We start from the raw sequence: 24,189 nt of genomic DNA, 5'->3' as shown, positions 1-24,189 counted from the left end.
CAATGTCCCCTGACCTGAACCCCATAGAGCACGTCTGGGACCAATTGAAGCAGAGACTGGATGATCGTACCCCACCCCCATGTGACCTGGCAGAACTGCGTGTAGCACTTGTGGAAGACTGGAATGCATTGCCTCAGGACAACATCATGAAGCTAGTGAGGAGCATGAGACGTCGCTGTCAAGCTGTCATTGCGGCAAATGGTGGAAACACCCGCTACTGACATTGTCAATTTTTGTTATTTGGGGCTGTCCCTGTTGTCTAAATTTTTGAGGTAATAAATATTAAGCTAATGACAATGATGTTTCTTCTCTACATTATTAGTAATATCAAAGGGAACTTTTACATATTTAATTAATATTCAGAACAAACTGGAGAAGCACTCATGTACATTACAATATCCCTAACTTATTCTGAGTAGTGTATATTATATGAGAGAGAAAGAAAGACAGAGAGAAGAAGTAATGAAACATAAAAGAAGTTACGAAATATCACAAGCGGTGAAGAATCAATGAGAGGCATAAGCAGTTGCAAAGCTATTCACACTCGGACGTCCCATCATCACCCACCTTCACACACGGACTGGGGAGCCCGTTTCCGTCCTGGCAGGAGACCAACACGTGAGTCCCAAGAAAGTGCCGGGCGACATGCGCTCTATCCCACAGCTGAGCTCCGGTCAGTACTGAGTTTTCCCCCTTACTTTATACTAAATTGGGCGCTGCGTGCGGGCAGGGGGCGAGCTAGCCAGGCTCACCCCTCCCCTCAGGCAATGCATCCTCCAATTCCCACTTCCATCCAGGTAATACTGCTTGCTCAATGCCTTCCCGACCCTGCTAAACAAGATAAGGTCCCCTGTTTCCTGAAGACAAGATAAGTGTCCCGCATACTGATCCTCCCCTTTCCTTGAGGACGAGATATGCATCTTAGCAGTGCAAGATATGGAACCAATTATTCTCTTCCCCAAGAAGAACCACTTAGAAAAACAAAGTAAGCATGTTTTTAACCGCGTAAGCATCCATCCATCCATCCATCCATCCATTTTCCAAACCACTTATTCTATTGGGTCGCGGGGGGTCCGGAGCCTATCCCGGAAGCAATGGGCACGAAGCAGGGAACAACCCAGGATGGGGGGCCAGCCCATCGCAGGGCACACTCACACACCATTCACTCTCACATGCACACCTACGGGCAATTTAGCAACTCCAATTAGCCTCAGCATGTCTTTGGACTGTGGGGGGGAAACCGGAGTACCTGGAGGAAACCCCACGACGACATGGGGAGAACATGCAAACTCCACACACATGTGACCCAGGCGGAGACTCGAACCCGGGTCCCAGAGGTGTGAGGCAACAGTGCTAACCACTGCACCACCATGCCGCCCCCGCGTAAGCATCCAGTAAGTCAGAAATAGCAGGATAAGTGTCTTTATTCAGAACACGTTTCCCAGGACAATTTTTTACGACTAGTGGAGCATCCTGGCCCCTATTTTTAAGAAACAAGTTATTCATGAAAAATAAGTTATACAAAATAATCGGTAGAAAACACATTTATACAGTTCAACCTTGCCACAATAATATTATGGGTGAATCATGGATGTACTAGTAAACTAGTTATATTCAGTCTCTTACCAGTGAACTAGTTGAATCTAAAAGGTCACTAGTTAATTACATGTGCAAATAAGTTCACATTTTGTCACACTAGTTGATGTTTTTTTATATTTTTATTTCAGGGGATGGATTTGGGGGTGGGAGGAGCTGCTGCAGTGCAGGTCACCCATTGGGCAGGTCGTTGGATGTGGATGGCGTTATATCCTGGGCGACGACCAGGGGCTCACGTGGGGCAGCATACTCTAAGATGCTGGGGAGTGCAGGCACTATGCAGCAGCGGACGGCACTGCGGGATATGGCCATGTCCTGGGCGCGGTACCAGCTGCCTGTCTTCCCATCATAGCACTCCACTATACAAGTTTTTTCCAGTCCATCGAAGCCACCCACCACAAACAAAAGGTCGTCCACCACCTCGATGCCCAAACACTGGTGCGGGTTCAACATGGGAGCCACAGCACACCAGCGGTTCGTCAGCGGGTCATACGCCTCCACGCTCCGGAAGCAGGTGGACCCATTAGATCCGCCCACCTGGGGGATGCCAAAAGTAAGTGATCACTCAGACACCAAAGGAATGGGCAAACATCAACTTTCCCAAAGTCATGAACTCATTGAATTTAAGGCCTAAGAAACCAAAGGCCTCATGCATCAAAGAAGTTTTTGCACAAAAAAGCCATTGAAAATATGTGGACTCGGGATGGGTCGATGGGCCACGTTTTTTCAGTTCGGATCGGATTCCGATACTGTCAATACGGATACAGGTTCCAATTCATGGGCTTTTTTTACTTTAATATTTTTATATAATAAATATATATAACAGAAATATTTATACTTTACATAATTGAATGAAAACAAACGTCTTTAATTAGGCTACTAGAAACATAACATACTGTCCCTGTTGTGCAATTGATTGTATAAATCAATTTAGCAAGAAATAAGAGGTGTCTTTTTACAGACTGCCGAAAACTAAATAAGTAAGCATTGGTCTTGGATCGGTCACATGTGGTCGATACCCGATTCGTCTAATAGGTGTGGATCGGTTCTGGTTCCGATATACAAGAACATACAAGAAAGGAGTCACTCACTGCATAGATTTTCTCATTGTAGGCTATGACTCCAAGACTACATCGGGGAACTCTCATTGCCGCAATTGGGGTCCAGTGGTTGGTCCGTGGGTCGTAGCACTCAGCGGTAGACAAACACTGAATGCCGTTGTAGCCCCCACAGATGCACACCTAGGAAAACAAGTTTAAATTGAAGACACTTCCACTTTATATGGTTGGTACAGTCAGCTGTCACTTAATGACAGTTACACTCTGAGAAATGCATTGTTAGGCAAATTCATCATTGTGTAAACATCACAGAATGTGGTTATACACTATGCGTAACATGACATACTGTTTTACAGTAAACCTTTTAGACTCTAATGATAAAAATTACAGCATAATAAATACATCAGCCAGTAACATAGTTGTTTATGTACAAGCATCTAAGAATGGTGCATGACTGTACTTAGACACCCTAGGTTGTAGATTCATGTAAATGGAGGTTTACTCTCGAGTTACAGTGATAAGAGCTCGGGACTCAACTATGTTAGCATTCCATTCTTATGTCTACATGTCACTGACAATTAATAATCATAATTACCTTTGACAACAAGACAGCAATATGTGCCTTGCGGTTGGCAGGATCATACATGATCCAGCGAAGTATGGCATCGAACACTACATCCTCCTGCCTGACATTAAGTTCGTCCTTTACCAGGATCATACAGTGCTGGGAAAGGGTGAACTCCAGAAATTCCATTGAGGTCCTGGCGACCTCCGTGAAGTGTTGCAGGAGGAACTGGTATGTGGTCTGATGCAGCTCAGGACAGCAGTAGACGTCGGCAATATTAAAAATGCCAATGCAATTCTCCAGGCAGAGCTGGCCCTCCAGAAAGTCGCTGCAGCACTGAACAAGGCTGATTATGTTCAAATGATCAGTAGCTGCCAGCAAACTCTCGACGTTGTCCACCGTGATGAGCACAGAGTATGTGTAGACATACTCCAGGATCAAGCTCATCATCTCTGGAGAAATGCCTTGGATTTTGTACCTGCACTCTTCTGGGACAGTCCAGCAACTGGAGAACAGAGCTCTGAAAAACAATACGGAAATTACTCATTTTATAAGCAGGACTTTTGCAGACATGATTAAAAAAGGAGTTTTATGATCCTAAATGGAAATCTACCAGAGTTAGGGATTGTCTACCATGGATGATCCCTAAGGTATCTAAGCACTAGGGACGTGTGGCCTGTATTACGAAGCGGGGTTACTGGCGTATCAGGGTAATTTGTCGGATTTAAGGTACCACAGTTTAAATGGACTTCATATTTTTTTACTTACATTTTGACCAGACGAGCTTAAATCCGACAAGTTATCCCGATAAGCCAGTAACCCCGCTTCGAAGGACAGGCCACAGGATGGGGCAGTTTTTAATATTTATTTTCCCAATGGAAGCTCCCCTCTTAATATTTTTCACTGGAAGCAGAGGGGATGTCCCCTTGGAATATCTGTTTTTGCCTCCAATCATTATCATTGTATGTCAAAAGTTAAGCTACTGTAGGACACTTAATTATGTAGCATGGAAATATTTCCGGTTCGCCCTGTACTAGAATAATAAAACAGAATAATGCATTTTAAAACACTTATTACCAGAGAGAAGTCATTGTAATGGCCGAATAATTTTAACCCTTCTAGTTTTGGCATCATTAACATATATGGGTCACAGTTACTCACTGGAAATAGGAGCTGGCACCACATAGAATTATTTTGTGGGCTTTGAAATCAATGCCATCAGTCTGAAGGATCACATCTCAGTGCTCTCCTGCCAGCCGCAGCTGATTGAAAATGTCATAGGTAGGGGGCATCATGTCCCCTCTCCTGTTATATCTCTTCATTTTCTCAGAAGTGGAAGGCACGTCCATTTCTCTTGGTTATTTTTTTGAAATAGCCAGCAATTGACGTTCTATACATTCTAGAACACACGCTCCGCCCCTTCACACTGTTTTTGCGTCACCAGGTTCTAATTACGTATTTTTTGGTTCATGACGTTTGTGCTGCCGAATTTATTGAAGACGAAAAAATCAGTAGTACAAGATCATACCGCATTAAACGCTTTATATGGCACTTTTGGAAAATGTATACTGTGTTTATCAAAATTTGTTTTGTGTTATGAACTTGTGAACGAGCGGAATTTGATTTGTAACTTCCGAATGACTTGGAGTAATCAAGCGCTTCACGGCGCACGAGAAAGTTGGAAGTCGCGCGCACCCAGATTAAACGCTCCGGTTTTTAAAGTTTATTAAGCCTTCTTTAATATTTCAGTATCCGTATCGTGTACTGGGACCTTTATGCTAAATTAGTATGAGAGACGCAAAACTCGTAGATTAAACTACACACATAATAGGAAACCACACCGCCACCTCACAACAATGGAGGATGATCCATCCATCCATCCTTTTTCCAAACCGCTTATCCTACTGGGTCGCGGGGGGTCTGGAGCCTATCCCGGAAGCAATGGGCACGAGGCTGGGAACAACCCAGGATGGGGGGCCAGCCCATCGCAGGGCACACTCACACACCATTCACTCTTACATGCATTCCTATGGGCAATTTAGCAAGTCCAATTAGCCTCAGCATGTTTTTGGACTGTGGGGGGAAACCGGAGTACCCGGAGGAAACCCCACGATGACATGGGGAGAACATGCAAACTCCACACACATGTGACCCAGGCGGAGATTCGAACCCGGGTCCCAGAGGTGTGAGGCAACAGTGCTAACCACTGCACCACCATGCCGCCCTGAGGATGAACATGTAGTTTTTTAAATAGTTGTTAGTTGGGGGGGATCGCAGTCAAAACGGCACACAACCTTTTATTTATATTTTATTCACACGACCCGCGACATGTTAAAATTTCTGTCTTTCAATTTCACAGAGTAAAAACGATTTTAACGTTATTTCGCTGGTAAGTGCTGTTACGTTTCAACGGCGACATGAGACGAAACTATTGGTTAGCGACCAAATTATCAGATGCAGAAACATTTGAGGCGAAAGCTAAATAAACTGTGTTCATGAAATGTAATCAAAGTACAGAAATAATCCCTTTTGCTATTTTTTTGTTCCGCTAATTACATTTAATCGTAACTTCCAAGTTAGCGCCGGTGCTTGGGGTTAACCAGTTAGCAAGCTATCACTGTAAACACCTCCCTAGTAGGCCGTGTTTGAGTGAAAATAGGGACGGTAAGGTTCACTGATTCGCGTTGGCGCACCATTTAAAAAGTATGCCCTGGATACAGGTTGGGATGAGCTGGGGATACATCGTTTTATTCGTATTATTTATTTAGCTCGCAACTGGTGTTATTAATGTTTTCGGGGTCGTTATGCTTCCAGACCACAGGAGAGCATGTCTTTCATCGAGAACCTGCATCTCTTTTAAACAGTTGCGCGTAAAAGTACACAAAGTTAAAATATGGCTCCTGGGTCATTCGAGTTTTAAGGGAATAAAATCGATCCATCCATGTGTTATATGTTGAAGCGTGTTTGGTATTGAGTCTGGGGGAAGTTTGTTAGTTTTTTGCTCTGCTGTATTTTCTTTAAGTAAAAACTTCATCACCCACCTCTCCCATCGTACTGCTCTCCCTTCTGGGTAAACAGTGGAAATCACACACACAGCTTCTGACCCCCCCCCCCCCCCCCCCCCCCCATTCTCTCTGCCTTCCCACATGTCTGGATGGTGCCTGGGGTGGGCACCAATTCAGCTGGAGTACTGGTTCAAATCCATGGAGGGCTGACACCGTGGATGTGACTTACGAACTGTACCGTCTTGGGTGTAAAATTTGATTTGCCACCCTACACTGAGAGGTTTGGAAAACTGACACATTGAGGAACTTTTGCATTGACCTTGATCACAGAATACATTTTCCTTTTAGCAAACTAGCCCACTCTTTCTATAATGTTAACATGCCCAGTGGCATTGGGCAGCCAGTTGACCTTGAACCCTCACAGGTCTTTTTTCTGCCCTCATGGGAGCTTTTGGTTCCTCTCCTCTGTTGTCATCTGGTTTTCTTTCTTTCATTTCTTTGTCTTCCCTTTTGCCAATGTTTCTGCAATTCTATCTTAATGATGATGTTATATATCACAACACCCCCATGAAAAGCACCTTGGGACAACTGTCGTGAAAGGCACTATATAAAAATGAATTAAGTTGAATTGAATTGAATTGAATATATCCAAGTATCCATTTTCTGTATCCGCTTGTTCAGTTTGTAGTCGTGAGGGTCCAGAGCCTGTTCCAAAAGCTAGAGGTGCAAGACAGGGAATGTCCCAAAATGGGATTATTATTTAGATCTTGTGAAATGGGATTTCATGTTATATTTTGTAATATAATTATGTAGCGTAGAATTTGTCTTTGTGGTACCAAAGGTGACGTGAGAAATTACTTCTTTTGATTAAAAGATAATCTGATGATACTAAAGCTACTAAAATGAGTACCACGACAGCAAAAAAAAGTAGCTGAGTTGTTTTGGAGTCTGCCTCGATTTCATCTGTAATTCATTTATTTAATAAATTAAAATATATTAAATTCATAATTTCATTTGTAATTTCAAATGGCATTTTATACAGAATATATAATCTGATTTGACTATGAGACGAAATACAGGAAATAGTGTGAGTATATAACCAAGCTCTCTGTTTTTGGCTTTCTACATCATCTGGACAGAGAATAGATTATTATTCAGCTACCTATATGTTTGTATTAAAATATGAGGGATATAGGGCTCTCAGAGGAACAAACAGGCACGCTTAGGTTCACTCAAAAACACTTTAAGTAATACAAAATAACCTTGCATTAACATCAATACCAAGCTATTGTATCGAAAGCAATGCAAAATAACCTTGTGTGTGTGTGTGTGTGTGTATATATATACACACACTACTCACAATAAGTTAGGGATATTGTGAGAGATTCAGTGGATGTCATACATACGGTGTTTGTTGCACTTCAGACATTTTTGGGATTGGGAGGCAATTGTATTGGGGTGATAGACACACCTCATCTTGTGTTTTCCATGTAATGGTCTCATTGTGTACTGGTGTGCCTTATTGGGGCCAATGCCACAAGACAACCTTTTTCAATGTGGCATCAATTTCAACAGTTTGTGGGGATAAAAAGCTGGTATTGTCAGCAAGTCATTCCAAGTTCATCAGTCAAACAGCCATGAACACATGACAACACTTCATGGACGACCAGCGCCACCTGGCCATGGCACCTTCGGGTCGGTGGCAGGCAGTCAGATGTTGCTCGTGAACTTGGTGTGTCTCAAAGTGTCATCAGCAGACTTGCATCAAGACACAGAACTACTGGCAGCGTTCAGGACAGACCCAGGAGTGGAGCGCCACGAGTGACAGACCGCAACGATGACCAGCACCTAAGGACCACTGCACTCAGACATCGTTATGTAACTGCCACACAGCTGCAGGCCCGTTTACGAGACGCGCGGGGTACTACGGTTTCCAGACAAACCATTCGCAACCGACTCCACCGCTTTGGCTTGAATGCCAGACGACCGTTGCAGGTGACTCGACTGACACTAAGACACCGGCGTGAACGTTTGCAGTGGGCACAAGACCATGTGACCTGGACAATGCAGCAGTGGTCTACTGTCCTGTTCACTGATGAGTGTCGGGTCACCTTGCACAGAAATGACGGCTGTCAGCGTTGCTGGAGACGGCGAGGAGAGCGATACGCTAAAGTCAACATGGTCCCCAGGGTTTGCTTTGGTGGAGGAGGTGCAACAGTCTGGGCAGGCATCACCAGTCAGCGCAAAACAGATTTGGTTATTGTCCATGGCTCAGGCACTGCACGTTCTTACCTCAGAGACATCATTGAACCCATCATCATCCCCCAATTCCGCCAGCACACCCCCAACTTTCTGTTCATGGATGTTATTGCTCCGCCACGTCGTGGCAGAATTGTCACAGCTCGACTTCAGGAAGTTAGAATGCCTCATATGGTATGGCCATCAATGTCCCCTGACCTGAACCCCATAGAGCACGTCTGGGACCAATTGAAGCAGAGACTGGATGATCGTACCCCACCCCCATGTGACCTGGCAGAACTGCGTGTAGCACTTGTGGAAGACTGGAATGCATTGCCTCAGGACAACATCATGAAGCTAGTGAGGAGCATGAGACGTCGCTGTCAAGCTGTCATTGCGGCAAATGGTGGAAACACCCGCTACTGACATTGTCAATTTTTGTTATTTGGGGCTGTCCCTGTTGTCTAAATTTTTGAGGTAATAAATATTAAGCTAATGACAATGGTGTTTCTTCTCTACATTATTAGTAATATCAAAGGGAACTTTTACATATTTAATTAATATTCAGAACAAACTGGAGAAGCACTCATGTACATTACAATATCCCTAACTTATTCTGAGTAGTGTATATTATATGAGAGAGAAAGAAAGACAGAGAGAAGAAGTAATGAAACATAAAAGAAGTTACGAAATATCACAAGCGGTGAAGAATCAATGAGAGGCATAAGCAGTTGCAAAGCTATTCACATTCGGACGTCCCATCATCACCCACCTTCACACACGGACTGGGGAGCCCGTTTCCGTCCTGGCAGGAGACCAACACGTGAGTCCCGAGAAAGTGCCGGGCGACATGCGCTCTATCCCACAGCTGAGCTCCGGTCAGTACTGAGTTTTCCCCCTTACTTTATACTAAATTGGGCGCTGCGTGTGGGCAGGGGGCGAGCTGGCCAGGCTCACCCCTTCCCTCAGGCAATGCATCCTCCAATTCCCACTTCCATCCAGGTAATACTGCTTGCTCAATGCCTTCCTGACCCTGCTAAACAAGACCTTCCCCTGTTTCCTGAAGACAAGATAAGTGTCCCGCATACTGATCCTCCCCTTTCCTTGAGGACGAGATATGCATCTTAGCAGTGCAAGATATGGAACCAATTATTCTCTTCCCCAAGAAGAACCACTTAGAAAAACAAAGTAAGCATGTTTTTAACCGCGTAAGCATCCATCCATTTTCCAAACCACTTATTCTACTGGGTCGCGGGGGGTCCGGAGCCTATCCCGGAAGCAATGGGCACGAGGCAGGGAACAACCCAGGATGGGGGGCCAGCCCATCGCAGGGCACACTCACACACCATTCACTCTCACATGCACACCTACGGGCAATTTAGCAACTCCAATTAGCCTCAGCATGTCTTTGGACTGTGGGGGGAAACTGGAGTACCCGGAGGAAACCCCACGACGACATGGGGAGAACATGCAAACTCCACACACATGTGACCCAGGCGGAGACTCGAACCCGGGTCCCCGAGGTGTGAGGCAACAGTGCTAACCACTGCACCACCATGCTGCACCCGCGTAAGCATCCAGTAAGTCAGAAATAGCAGGATAAGTGTCTTTATTCAGAACACGTTTCCCAGGACAATTTTTTACGACTAGTGGAGCATCCTGGCCCCTATTTTTAAGAAACAAGTTATTCATGAAAAATAAGTTATACAAAATAATCGGTAGAAAACACATTTATACAGTTCAACCTTGCCACAATAATATTATGGGTGAATCATGGATGTACTAGTAAACTAGTTATATTCAGTCTCTTACCAGTGAACTAGTTGAATCTAAAAGGTCATTAGTTAATTACATGTGCAAATAAGTTCACATTTTGTCACACTAGTTGATGTTTTTTTATATTTTTATTTCAGGGGATGGATTTGGGGGTGGGAGGAGCTGCTGCAGTGCAGGTCACCCATTGGGCAGGTCGTTGGAGGTGGATGGCGTTATATCCTGGGCGACGACCAAGGGCTCACGTGGGGCAGCATACTCTAAGATGCTGGGGAGTCCAGGCACTACGCAGCAGCGGACGGCACTGCGGGATATGGCCATGTCCTGGGCGCGGTACCAGCTGCCTGTCTTCCCATCGTAGCACTCCACTATACAAGTTTTTTCCAGTCCATCGAAGCCACCCACCACAAACAAAAGGTCGTCCACCACCTCGATGCCCAAACCTTGGTGTGGGTTCAACATGGGAGCCACAGCACACCAGCGGTTCGTCAGCGGGTCATACGCCTCCACGCTCCGGAAGCAGGTGGACCCATTAGAACCGCCCACCTGGGGGATGCCAAAAGTAAGTGATCACTCAGACACCAAAGGAATGGGCAAACATCAACTTTCCCAAAGTCATGAACTCATTGAATTTAAGGCCTAAGAAACCAAAGGCCTCATGCATCAAAGAAGTTTTTGCACAAAAAAGCCATTGAAAATATGTGGACTCGGGATGGGTCGATGGGCCACGTTTTTTCAGTTCGGATCGGATTCCGATACTGTCAATACGGATACAGGTTCCAATTCATGGGCTTTTTTTACTTTAATATTTTTATATAATAAATATATATAACAGAAATATTTATACTTTACATAATTGAATGAAAACAAATGTCTTTAATTAGGCTACTAGAAACATAACATACTGTCCCTATTGTGCAATTGATTGTATAAATCAATTTAGCAAGAAATAAGAGGTGTCTTTTTACAGACTGCCGAAAACTAAATAAGTAAGCATCGGTCTTGGATCGGTCACATGTGGTCGATACCCGATTCGTCTAATAGGTGTGGATCGGTTCTGGTTCCGATATACAAGAACATACAAGAAAGGAGTCACTCACTGCATAGATTTTCTCATTGTAGGCTATGACTCCAAGACTACATCTGGGAACTCTCATTGGCGCAATTGGGGTCCAGTGGTTGGTCCGTGGGTCGTAGCACTCAGCGGTAGACAAACACTGAATCCCATTGTAGCCCCCACAGATGTACACCTAGGAAAACAAGTTTAAAGTGAAGACACTTCCACTTTATATGATTGGTGATGTAGATCTAGAAAGACTACAGGCACATTTTGTTAACGCATGCTGGATCCATTCATCTATTAAACATGTTTATCCAGTACAGGGTTGTGGTGAATCTGTAGCCGACCCCAGAAAGCATAAGTCACAAGGTAGGGGATTTATAAATTAAGTTCATCGTGATACAAGCATAAAATTATGTGCTATGCATAATGTAGGAACACCAGTTCATCTATCTCACAAGTCTTTCTCTGTGGAAGGAATTGCATAAATACAGCCCAGGTCAAGACTCAGTGCCCCACAGATAAACTGTAACACCACAGTGCTACCCAATATCCTGCTCGCGAAGACCAATGATTTAAGGTCATTTAAGTTTCTTCCAAAGACAAGCTTATTGTACGTAGCAATTCTAGATTAAAATCTGCAATATGAAGTGAAAGCAGCTGCTGGATATGTAAAAAAAACATTTTTAGGCGAAAATGAGGGCAAACACAGCTGGATGTCCCCAACTGACCCACCTTCCCATGAAGTGTGGTGGCACAGGCATCGCTCCTTCTGCTGTTCATTGGTTGGATAAGGGTCCACCTGTTGGATTCAGGGTCATACCGTTCCACCGTGTTCAGGCGCCCGAGGCCGTCAAAGCCCCCCATGGCATACATGTAGCCATGGAGCACAGCCACGCTGACATAGCAGCGGCGCGAGTGCATGGGGGCCACCTGGTGCCAAGTCCTTGAGACGGGGTCGAACTTGCACACGGTGTTTAAGGCGGATGTGCCGTCATAACCCCCGACACAGTACACAAAACCCTTCAGGCATGCGGTGCCATGGTAGGCCCGGGGGCCCAGCCCCTCCGGTGAAACTTCCACCCAGCGATCGGCCCGGGTGTCATAGGCCTCGATCCTGTTGGTCGGGGAGTCACTCCAGCCACCAATGGCAAATAAGATATCAGAGGGGAGGCGTGGGCGGGTCAGCGAGTTTTGAAAGGCAGAATACTGAGGAGCATTAACATCAAGGTCATACATGGCCTCAATGGTGCTGACAATAATGGGTTTGCACTCCTCACTGTTCCTTACAAACTCATTATTCTGCACAACCCTCATGAAGTAATCTGCCTCCATACGAGCCAACCGAACCTATACAGGGAAGCAGATGAAGAGAATTTCCATGAGTTCTTTACTGCCTTTTTGCATATCTCTGGAAAAGAGTAACTCTTAAAATAAAGGATACAACAGCAAGTGCAAATTTTGTCATTTTCATAATGCTTCAGTCATTTACCTTGAAGGTCTCAGACATGAGAGTTAACACTTATTCAATGCAAGACATATGAGTGTGTTATGTTTTCCTTTAATTAGTTGATTGGACTGTACTGCCAGTTGTAATACAGTCAGCTGTCACTTAATGACAGAGTTACGCTCTGAGAATTGTGTCGTTAGGCGAATTCATCATTGTGTAAACATCACGGAATGTGGTTATACACTATGTGTAACATGACACACTGTTTTACAGTAAACTTTTTTACTTAATGATAAAAATTACAGCATATTAAATACATAAGCCAGTAACATAGTTGTTTATGTACAAGCATCTAAGAATGGTGCATAACTGTACTTAGAGGCCCTGGGTTGTAGATTCCTGTAAATGGAGGTTTACTCTCGAGTTACAGTGATAAGAGCTCGGGACTCAACTATGTTAGCATTCTATTCTTATGTCTACATGTCAATGACAATTAATAATCATAATTACCTTTGACAACAAGACAGCAATATGTGCCTTGCGGTTGGCAGGATCATACATGATCCAGCGAAGTATGGCATCGAACACCACATCCTCCTGCCTGACATTAAGTTCATCTTTTTCCAGGATAGTACAGAGCTGGGAAAGGGTGAGCTCCAGAAATTCCATTGAGGTCCTGGCGACCTCCGTGAAGTGTTGCAGGAGGAAGTGGTATGTGGTTTGATGCAGCTCAGCACAGCAGTAGACATCGGTAATATTAAAAATGCCAATGCAATTCTCCAGGCAGAGCTGGCCCTCCAGAAAGTCGCTGCAGCACTGAACAAGGCTGATTATGTTCAGATGATCAGCAGCTGCCAGCAAACTCTCGACGTTGTCCAGCGTGATGAGCACAGAGTATGTGTAGACATACTCCAGGATCAAGCTCATCATCTCTGGAGAAATGCCGTGGATTTTGTACCGGCACTCTTCTGGGACAGTCCAGCAACTGGAGAACAGAGCTCTGAAAAACAATACGGAAATTACTCATTTTATAAGCAGGACTTTTGCAGACATGGTGAAAAAGGAGTTTTATGATCCTAAATGGAATCTACCAGAGTTAGGGATTGTCTACCATGGATGATCCCTAAGATATCTAAGCACTAGGGACCTGTGGCTTGTACTACGAAGCGGGTTACTGGCGTATCGGGGTAATTTGTTGGATTTAATGTACCACAATTTAAATGGACTTCATAATATTTTATTTACATTTTGCCCAGACGAGCTTAAATCCGACAAGTTATCCTGATAAGCCAGTAACCCTGCTTCGAAGGACAGGCCACAGGATGGGGCAGTTTTTAATATTTATTTTGCTGGTGGAAGCTCCCCTCTTAATATTTTTCACTGGAAGCAGAGGGGATGTCCCCTTGGAATATCTGTTTTTGCCTCCAATCATTATCATTGTATATCAAAAGTTAAGCTAGGACACTTAATAATGTAGCATGGAAATATTTCCGGTTCGCCCTGTACTAGAATAATAAAACAGATTAATGCATTTTAAAACACTTATTACCAGGGAGAAGTCATTGTAAAGGGCGAATAATTTCAACCCTTCTAGTTTTGGCATCATTAACATATATGGGTCACAGTTACTCACTGGAAATAGGAGCTGGCACCACACAGAATTATTTTGTGGGCTTTGAAATCAATGCCATCGGTCTGAAGGATCACATCACAGTGCTCTCCTGCCAGCCGCAGCTGATTGAAAATGTCATAGGTAGGGGGCATCATGTCCCCTTTCCTGTTATATCTCTTCATTTTCTCAGAAGTGGAAGGCACGTCCATTCCTCTTGGTTATTTTTTTGAAATAGCCAGCAACTGACGTTCTGTACATTGTAGAACACACGCCCCGCCCCTTCACACTGTTTTTGCGTCACCAGGTTCTAATTACGTATTTTTTGGTTCATGACGTTTGTGCTGCCGAATTTATTGAAGACGAAAAAATCTTGTACAATCAGTAGTACAAGATCATATAGTATTCAACGCTTTATATGGCACTTTTGGAAAATGTATACTGTGTTTATCAAAAAAAAAATTTGTGTTTGTGTTATGAACTTGTGAACGAGCGGAATTTGATTTGTGACTTCCGAATGACTTGGAGTAATCAAGCGCTTCACGGCGCACGAGAAAGTTGGAAGGCACCCAGATTAAACGCTCCGGTTTTTAAAGTTTATTAAGCCTTCTTTAATATTTCAGTATCCGTATCGTGTACTGGGACCTTTATTTTAAATTAGTATGAGAGACGCAAAACTCGTAGATTAAACTTCACACATAATAGGAAACCACACCGCCACCTCATAACAATGGAGGATGAACATGTAGTTTTTTAAATAGTTGTTAGTTGGGGGGGGATCGCAGTCAAAACGGCACACAACCTTTTATTTATATTTTATTCACACGACCCGCGACATGTTAAAATTTCTGTCTTTCAGTTTCACAGAGTAAAAACGATTTTAACGTTATTTCGCTAGTAAGTGCTGTTACGTTTCAACGGCGACATGAGACTAAACTATTGGTTAGCGACCAAATTATCAGATGCAGAAATATTGAGGCGAAAGCTAAATAAACTGTGTTCATGAAATGTAATCAAAGTACAGAAATAATTCCTTTTGCTATTTTTTTGTTCCGCTAATTACATTTAATCGTAACTTCCAAGTTAGCGCCGGTGCTTGTGGTTAACCAGTTAGCAAGCTATCACTGTAAACGCCTCCCTAGTAGGCCGTGTTTGAGTGAAAATATGGACGGTAAGGTTCACTGATTCGCGTTGGCGCACCATTTAAAAAGTATGCCCTGGATACAGGTTGGGATGAGCTGGGGATACATCGTTTTATTCGTATTATTTATTTAGCTCGCAACTGGTGTTATTAATGTTTTCTTGGTCGTTATGCTTCCAGACCACAGGAGAGCATGTCTTTCATCGAGAACCTGCTTCTGTTTTAAACAGTTGCGCGTAAAAGTACACAAAGTTAAAATATGGCTCCTGCGTCATTCGAGTTTTAAGGGAATAAAATCGATCCATCCATGTGTTATATGTTGAAGCGTGTTTGGTATTGAGTCTGGGGGAAGTTTGTTAGTTTTTTGCTCTGCTGTATTTTCTTTAAGTAAAAACTTCATCACCCACCTCTCCCATCGTACTGCTCTCCCTTCTGGGTAAACAGTGGAAATCACACACACACACACACCCCCCCCCCATTCTCTCTGCCTTCCCACATGTCTGGATGGTGCCTGGGGTGGGCACCAATTCAGCTGGAGTACTGGTTCAAATCCATGGAGGGCTGACACCGTGGATGTGACTTACGAACTGTACCGTCTTGGGTGTAAAATTTGATTTGCCACCCTACACTGAGAGGTTTGGAAAACTGACACATTGAGGAACTTTTGCATTGACCTTGATCACAGAATACATTTTCCTTTTAGCAAACTAGCCCACTCTTTCTATAATGTTAACATGCCCAGTGGCATTGGGCAGCCAGTTGACCTTGAACCCTCACAGGTCTTTTTTCTGCCCTCATGGGAGCTTTTGGTTCCTCTCCTCTGTTGTCATCTGGTTTTCTTTCTTTCATTTCTTTGTCTTCCCTTTTGCCAATGTTTCTGCAATTCTATCTTAATGATGATGTTATATATCACAACACCCCCATGAAAAGCACCTTGGGACAACTGTCGTGAAAGGCACTATATAAAAATGAATTAAGTTGAATTGAATTGAATTGAATATATCCAAGTATCCATTTTCTGTACCCGCTTGTTCAGTTTGTAGTCGTGAGGGTCCAGAGCCTGTTCCAAAAGCTAGAGGTGCAAGACAGGGAATGTCCCAAAATGGGATTATTATTTAGATCTTGTGAAATGTGATTTCATGTTATATTTTGTAATATAATTATGTAGCGTAGAATTTGTCTTTGTGGTACCAAAGGTGACGTGAGAAATTACTTCTTTTGATTAAAAGATAATCTGATGATACTAAAGCTACTAAAATGAGTACCACGACAGCAAAAAAAAGTAGCTGAGTTGTTTTGGAGTCTGCCTCGATTTCATCTGTAATTCATTTATTTAATAAATTAAAATATATTAAATTCATAATTTCATTTGTAATTTCAAATGGCATTTTATACAGAATATATAATCTGATTTGACTATGAGACGAAATACAGGAAATAGTGTGAGTATATAACCAAGCTCTCTGTTTTTGGCTTTCTACATCATCTGGACAGAGAATAGATTATTATTCAGCTACCTATATGTTTGTATTAAAATATGAGGGATATAGGGCTCTCAGAGGAACAAACAGGCACGCTTAGGTTCACTCAAAAACACTTTAAGTAATACAAAATAACCTTGCATTAACATCAATACCAAGCTATTGTATCGAAAGCAATGCAAAATAACCTTGTGTGTGTGTGTGTGTGTGTGTGTATATATATACACACACTACTCACAATAAGTTAGGGATATTGTGAGAGATTCAGTGGATGTCATACATACGGTGTTTGTTGCACTTCAGACATTTTTGGGATTGGGAGGCAATTGTATTGGGGTGATAGACACACCTCATCTTGTGTTTTCCATGTAATGGTCTCATTGTGTACTGGTGTGCCTTATTGGGGCCAATGCCACAAGACAACCTTTTTCAATGTGGCATCAATTTCAACAGTTTGTGGGGATAAAAAGCTGGTATTGTCAGCAAGTCATTCCAAGTTCATCAGTCAAACAGCCATGAACACATGACAACACTTCATGGACGACCAGCGCCACCTGGCCATGGCACCTTCGGGTCGGTGGCAGGCAGTCAGATGTTGCTCGTGAACTTGGTGTGTCTCAAAGTGTCATCAGCAGACTTGCATCAAGACACAGAACTACTGGCAGAGTTCAGGACAGACCCAGGAGTGGAGCGCCACGAGTGACAGACCGCAACGAAGACCAGTACCTAAGGACCACTGCACTCAGACACCGTTATGCAACTGCCACACAGCTGCAGGCCCGTTTACGAGACGCGCGGGGTACTACGGTTTCCAGACAAACCATTCGCAACCGACTCCACCGCTTTGGCTTGAATGCCAGACGACCGTTGCAGGTGACTGGACTGACACTAAGACACCGCCGTGAACGTTTGCAGTGGGCACAAGACCATGTGACCTGGACAATGCAGCAGTGGTCTACAGTCCTGTTCAATGATGAGTGTCGGGTCACTTTGCACAGAAATGACGGCTGTCAGCGTTGCTGGAGACGGTGAGGAGAGCGATACGCTAAAGTCAACATGGTCCCCAGGGTTTGCTTTGGTGGAGGAGGTGCAACAGTCTGGGCAGGCATCACCAGTCAGCGCAAAACAGATTTGGTTATTGTCCATGGCTCAGGCACTGCACGTTCTTACCTCAGAGACATCATTGAACCCATCATCATCCCCCCATTCCGCCAGCACACCCCCAACTTTCTGTTCATGGATGTTATTGCTCCGCCACGTCGTGGCAGAATTGTCACAGCTCGACTTCAGGAAGTTGGAATGCCTCATATGGTATGGCCATCAATGTCCCCTGACCTGAACCCCATAGAGCACGTCTGGGACCAATTGAAGCAGAGACTGGATGATCGTACCCCACCCCCATGTGACCTGGCAGAACTGCGTGTAGCACTTGTGGAAGACTGGAATACATTGCCTCAGGACAACATCATGAAGCTAGTGAGGAGCATGAGATGTCGCTGTCAAGCTGTCATTGCGGCAAATGGTGGAAACACCCGCTACTGACATTGTCAATTTGTCAAAGAATCAATGAGAGGCATAAGCAGTTGCAAAGCTATTCACACTCGGACGTCCCATCATCACCCACCTTCACACACGGACTGGGGAGCCCGTTTCCGTCCTGGCAGGAGAACAACATGTGAGTCCCGAGAAAGTGCCGGGCGACATGCGCTCTATCCCACAGCTGAGCTCCGGTCAGTACTGAGTTTTCCCCCTTACTTTATACTAAATTGGGCGCTGCGTGCGGGCAGGGGGCGAGCTGGCCAGGCTCACCCCTCCCCTCAGGCAATGCATCCTCCAATTCACACTTCCATCCAGGTAATACTGCTTGCTCAATGCCTTCCCGACCCTGCTAAACAAGATAAGGTCCCCTGTTTCCTGAAGACAAGATAAGTGTCCCGCATACTGATCCTCCCCTTTCCTTGAGGACGAGATATGCATCTTAGCAGTGCAAGATATGGAACCAATTATTCTCTTCCCCAAGAAGAACCACTTAGAAAAACAAAGTAAGCATGTTTTTAACCGCGTAAGCATCCATCCATTTTCCAAACCACTTATTCTATTGGGTCACGGGGATCCGGAGCCTATCCCAGAAGCAATGGGCACGAGGCAGGGAACAACCCAGGATGGGGGGCCAGCCCATCGCAGGGCACACTCACACACCATTCACTCTCACATGCACACCTACGGGCAATTTAGCAACTCCAATTAGCCTCAGCATGTCTTTGGACTGTGGGGGGAAACCGGAGTACCCGGAGGAAACCCCACGACAACATGGGGAGAACATGCAAACTCCACACACATGTGACCCAGGCGGAGACTCGAACCCAGGTCCCAGAGGTGTGAGGCAACAGTGCTAACCACTGCACCACCATGCCGCCCCCGCGTAAGCATCCAGTAAGTCAGAAATAGCAGGATAAGTGTCTTTATTCAGAACACGTTTCCCAGGACAATTTTTTACGACTAGTGGAGCATCCTGGCCCCTATTTTTAAGAAACAAGTTATTCATGAAAAATAAGTTATACAAAATAATCGGTAGAAAACACATTTATACAGTTCAACCTTGCCACAATAATATTATGGGTGAATCATGGATGTACTAGTAAACTAGTTATATTCAGTCTCTTACCAGTGAACTAGTTGAATCTAAAAGGTCACTAGTTAATTACATGTGCAAATAAGTTCACATTTTGTCACACTAGTTGATGTTTTTTTATATTTTTATTTCAGGGGATGGATTTGGGGGTGGGAGGAGCTGCTGCAGTGCAGGTCACCCATTGGGCAGGTCGTTGGAGGTGGATGGCGTTATATCCTGGGCGACGACCAAGGGCTCACGTGGGGCAGCATACTCTGTGATGCTGGGGAGTGCAGGCACTATGCAGCAGCGGACGGCACTGCGGGATATGGCCATGTCCTGGGCGCGGTACCAGCTGCCTGTCTTCCCATCGTAGCACTCCACTATACAAGTTTTTTCCAGTCCATCAAAGCCACCCACCACAAACAAAAGGTCGTCCACCACCTCGATGCCCAAACACTGGTGCGGGTTCAACATGGGAGCCACAGCACACCAGCGGTTCGTCAGCGGGTCATACGCCTCCACGCTCCGGAAGCAGGTGGACCCATTAGAACCGCCCACCTGGGGGATGCCAAAAGTAAGTGATCACTCAGATACCAAAGGAACGGGCAAACATCAACTTTCCCAAAGTCATGAACTCATTGAATTTAAGGCCTAAGAAACCAAAGGCCTCATGCATCAAAGAAGTTTTTGCACAAAAAAGCCATTGAAAATATGTGGACTTGGGATGGGTCGATGGGCCACGTTTTTTCAGTCCGGATCGGATTCCGATACTGTCAATACGGATACAGGTTCCAATTCATGGGCTTTTTTTACTTGAATATTTTTATATAATAAATATATATAACAGAAATATTTATACTTTACATAATTGAATGAAAACAAACGTCTTTAATTAGGCTACTAGAAACATAACATACTGTCCCTGTTGTGCAATTGATTGTATAAATCAATTTAGCAAGAAATAAGAGGTGTCTTTTTACAGACTGCCGAAAACTAAATAAGTAAGCATCGGTCTTGGATCGGTCACATGTGGTCGATACCCAATTCGTCTAATAGGTGTGGATCGGTTCTGGTTCCGATATACAAGAACATACAAGAAAGGAGTCACTCACTGCATAGATTTTGTCATTGTAGGCTATGACTCCAAGACTACATCGGGGAACTCTCATTGGCGCAATTGGGGTCCAGTGGTTGGTCCGTGGGTCATAGCACTCAGCGGTAGACAAATACTGAATCCCATTGTAGCCCCCACAGATGTACACCTAGGAAAACAAGTTTAAAGTGAAGACACTTCCACTTTATATGATTGGTGATGTAGATCTAGAAAGACTACAGGCACATTTTGTTAACGCATGCTGGATCCATTCATCTATTAAACGTGTTTATCCAGTACAGGGTTGTGGTGAATCTGTAGCCGACCCCAGAAAGCATAAGTCACAAGGTAGGGGATTTATAAATTAAGTTCATCGTGATACAAGGATAAAATTATGTGCTATGCATAATGTAGGAACACCAGTTCATCTATCTCACAAGTCTTTCTCTGTGGAAGGAATTGCATAAATACAGCCCAGGTCAAGACTCAGTGCCCCACAGATAAACTGTAACACCACAGTGCTACCCAATGTCCTGCTCGCGAAGACCAATAATTTAAGGTCATTTAAGTTTCTTCCAAAGACAAGCACATTGAACTTAGCAATTCTAGATTAAAATCTGCAATATGAAGTGAAAGCAGCTGCTGGATATGTAAAAAAAACATTTTTAGGCGAAAATGAGGGCAAACACAGCTGGATGTCCCCAACTGACCCACCTTCCCATGAAGTGTGGTGGCACAGGCATCGCTCCTTCTGTTGTTCATTGGTTGGATAAGGGTCCACCTGTTGGATTCAGGGTCATACCGTTCCACTGTGTTCAGGCGCCCGAGGCCGTCAAAGCCCCCCATCGCATACATGTAGCCATTGAGCACAGCCACGCTGACATAGCAGCGGCGCGAGTGCATGGGGGCCACCTGGTGCCAAGTCCTTGAGACGGGGTCGAACTTGCACACGGTGTTTAAGGCGGATGTGCCGTCATAACCCCCGACACAGTACACAAAACCCTTTAGGCATGCGGTGCCATGGTAGGCCCGGGGGCCCAGCCCCTCTGGTGACACTTCCACCCAGCGATCGGCCCGGGTGTCATAGGCTTCGATCCTGTTGGTCGGGGAGTCACTCCAGCCACCAATGGCTAATAAGATATCAGAGGGGAGGCGTGGGCGGGTCAGCGAGTTTTGAAAGGCAGAATACTGAGGAGCATTAACATCGAGGTCATATATGGCCTCAATGGTGCTGACAATAATGGGCTTGCACTCCTCACTATTCCTTACAAACTCATTATTCTGCACAACCCTCATGAAGTAATCTGCCTCCATACGAGCCAACCGCACCTATACAGGGAAGCAGATGAAGAGGATTTCCATGAGTTCTTTACTGCCTATTTGCATATCTCTGGAAAAGGTTAACTCTTAAAATAAAGGATACAACAGCAAGTGCAAATTTTGTCATTTTCATAATGCTTCAGTCATTTACCTTGAAGGTCTCAGACATGAGAGTTAACACTTATTCAATGCAAGACATATGAGTGTGTTATGTTTTCCTTTAATTTGTAGATTGGACTGTACTGCCAGTTGTAATACAGTCAGCTGTCACTTAATGACAGAGTTATGCTCTGAGAATTGTGTCGTTAGGCGAATTCATTATTGTGTAAACATCACAGAATGTGGTTATACACTATGCGTAACATGACATACTGTTTTACAGTAAACTTTTTACACTCTAATGATAAAAATTACAGCATATTAAATACATAAGCCAGTAACATAGTTGTTTATGTACAAGCATCTAAGAATGCTGCATGACTGTACTTAGACGCCCTAGGTTTTAGATTCATGTAAATGGAGGTTTACTCTCGAGTTACAGTGATAAGAGCTCGGGACTCAACTATGTTAGCATTCCATTCTTATGTCTACATGTCAATGACAATTAATAATCATAATTACCTTTGACAACAAGACAGCAATATGTGCCTTGCGGTTGGCAGGATCATACATGATCCAGCGAAGTATGGCATCGAACACCACATCCTCCTGCCTGACATTAAGTTCATCCTTTTCCAGGATAGTACAGAGCTGGGAAAGGGTGAGCTCCAGAAATTCCATTGAGGTCCTGGCGACCTCCGTGAAGTGTTGCAGGAGGAAGTGGTATGTGGTTTGATGCAGCTCAGCACAGCAGTAGACATCGGTAATATTAAAAATGCCAATGCAATTCTCCAGGCAGAGCTGGCCCTCCAGAAAGTCGCTGCAGCACTGAACAAGGCTGATTATGTTCAGATGATCAGCAGCTGCCAGCAAACTCTCGACGTTGTCCAGCGTGATGAGCACAGAGTATGTGTAGACATACTCCAGGATCAAGCTCATCATCTCTGGAGAAATGCCGTGGATTTTGTACCGGCACTCTTCTGGGACAGTCCAGCAACTGGAGAACAGAGCTCTGAAAAACAATACGGAAATTACTCATTTTATAAGCAGGACTTTTGCAGACATGGTAAAAAAGGAGTTTTATGATCCTAAATGGAAATCTACCATAGTTAGGGATTGTCTACCATGGATGATCCCTAAGGTATCTAAGCACTAGGCACCTGTGGCCTGTACTACGAAGCGGGGTTACTGGCGTATCAGGGTAATTTGTCGGATTTAATGTACCACAGTTTAAATGGACTTTATAATATTTTATTTACATTTTGCCCAGACGAGCTTAAATCCGACAAGTTATCCTGATAAGCCAGTAACCCTGCTTCGAAGGACAGGCCACAGGATATTTTCACTGGAAGCAGAGGGGATGTCCCCTTGGAATATCTGTTTTTGCCTCCAATCATTATCATTGTATATCAAAAGTTAAGCTAGGACACTTAATAATGTAGCATGGAAATATTTCCGGTTCGCCCTGTACTAGAATAATAAAACAGATTAATGCATTTTAAAACACTTATTACCAGGGAGAAGTCATTGTAAAGGGCGAATAATTTCAACCCTTCTAGTTTTGGCATCATTAACATATATGGGTCACAGTTACTCACTGGAAATAGGAGCTGGCACCACACAGAATTATTTTGTGGGCTTTGAAATCAATGCCATCGGTCTGAAGGATCACATCACAGTGCTCTCCTGCCAGCCGCAGCTGATTGAAAATGTCATAGGTAGGGGGCATCATGTCCCCTTTCCTGTTATATCTCTTCATTTTCTCAGAAGTGGAAGGCACGTCCATTCCTCTTGGTTATTTTTTTTAAATAGCCAGCAACTGACGTTCTGTACATTGTAGAACACACGCTCCGCCCCTTCACACTGTTTTTGCGTCACCAGGTTCTAATTACGTATTTTTTGGTTCATGACGTTTGTGCTGCCGAATTTATTGAAGACGAAAAAATCTTGTACAATCAGTAGTACAAGATCATACAGTATTCAACGCTTTATATGGCACTTTTGGAAAATGTATACTGTGTTTATCAAAAAAAAATTTGTGTTTGTGTTATGAACTTGTGAACGAGCGGAATTTGATTTGTGACTTC

The 24,189-nt window shown here is 44.1% G+C and overlaps 3 protein-coding genes across 5 annotated transcripts in view; all 3 read right to left on the bottom strand.

Annotated features, from left to right (window-relative positions):
* LOC125742826 (kelch-like protein 10) overlaps window positions 1–10,733 on the bottom strand; it is an 18,665-nt gene extending 7,932 nt beyond the window's left edge. The window contains exon 1 of one of the 2 annotated variants that reach the window (XM_049015211.1): window positions 10,641–10,733. The gene's annotated coding sequence lies outside the window, so the exon portion shown is untranslated. Of the gene's footprint in view, window positions 1–1,992; window positions 2,025–10,640 lie in introns of those variants that run through there. The other variant, XM_049015212.1, reaches the window with a different exon arrangement.
* LOC125742824 (kelch-like protein 10) lies at window positions 10,348–20,067 on the bottom strand. 2 transcript variants are annotated; one of them, XM_049015207.1, is made up of 5 exons: window positions 20,008–20,067; window positions 13,256–13,745; window positions 12,031–12,645; window positions 11,336–11,485; window positions 10,348–10,781 (listed from the first exon to the last, which is right to left on the bottom strand). In XM_049015207.1, the coding sequence occupies exons 2-5, from the start codon at window positions 13,673–13,675 to the stop codon at window positions 10,416–10,418; spliced, it is 1,551 nt and encodes a 516-aa protein (XP_048871164.1). In that variant the 5' UTR covers window positions 13,676–13,745; window positions 20,008–20,067; the 3' UTR covers window positions 10,348–10,415. The 2 variants fall into 2 exon arrangements, with proteins under 2 accessions (XP_048871164.1, XP_048871163.1); XM_049015206.1 differs by lacking the exon at window positions 20,008–20,067 and adding an exon at window positions 14,379–14,811.
* On the bottom strand, window positions 19,715–24,189 carry LOC125742825 (kelch-like protein 10). The gene is made up of 5 exons (XM_049015209.1): window positions 23,701–24,189; window positions 22,625–23,114; window positions 21,398–22,012; window positions 20,703–20,852; window positions 19,715–20,148 (listed from the first exon to the last, which is right to left on the bottom strand). Exons 1-5 carry the CDS (start codon window positions 23,886–23,888, stop codon window positions 19,783–19,785), a joined length of 1,809 nt encoding a protein of 602 aa, XP_048871166.1. The 5' UTR covers window positions 23,889–24,189; the 3' UTR covers window positions 19,715–19,782.

This window comes from Brienomyrus brachyistius, chromosome 5, assembly GCF_023856365.1.
Source record: "Brienomyrus brachyistius isolate T26 chromosome 5, BBRACH_0.4, whole genome shotgun sequence".
Classification (NCBI taxonomy): domain Eukaryota; kingdom Metazoa; phylum Chordata; class Actinopteri; order Osteoglossiformes; family Mormyridae; genus Brienomyrus; species Brienomyrus brachyistius.
Note: the sequence above shows the minus strand (reverse complement) of the source record. Positions and strands in the feature narration are given on the sequence as shown.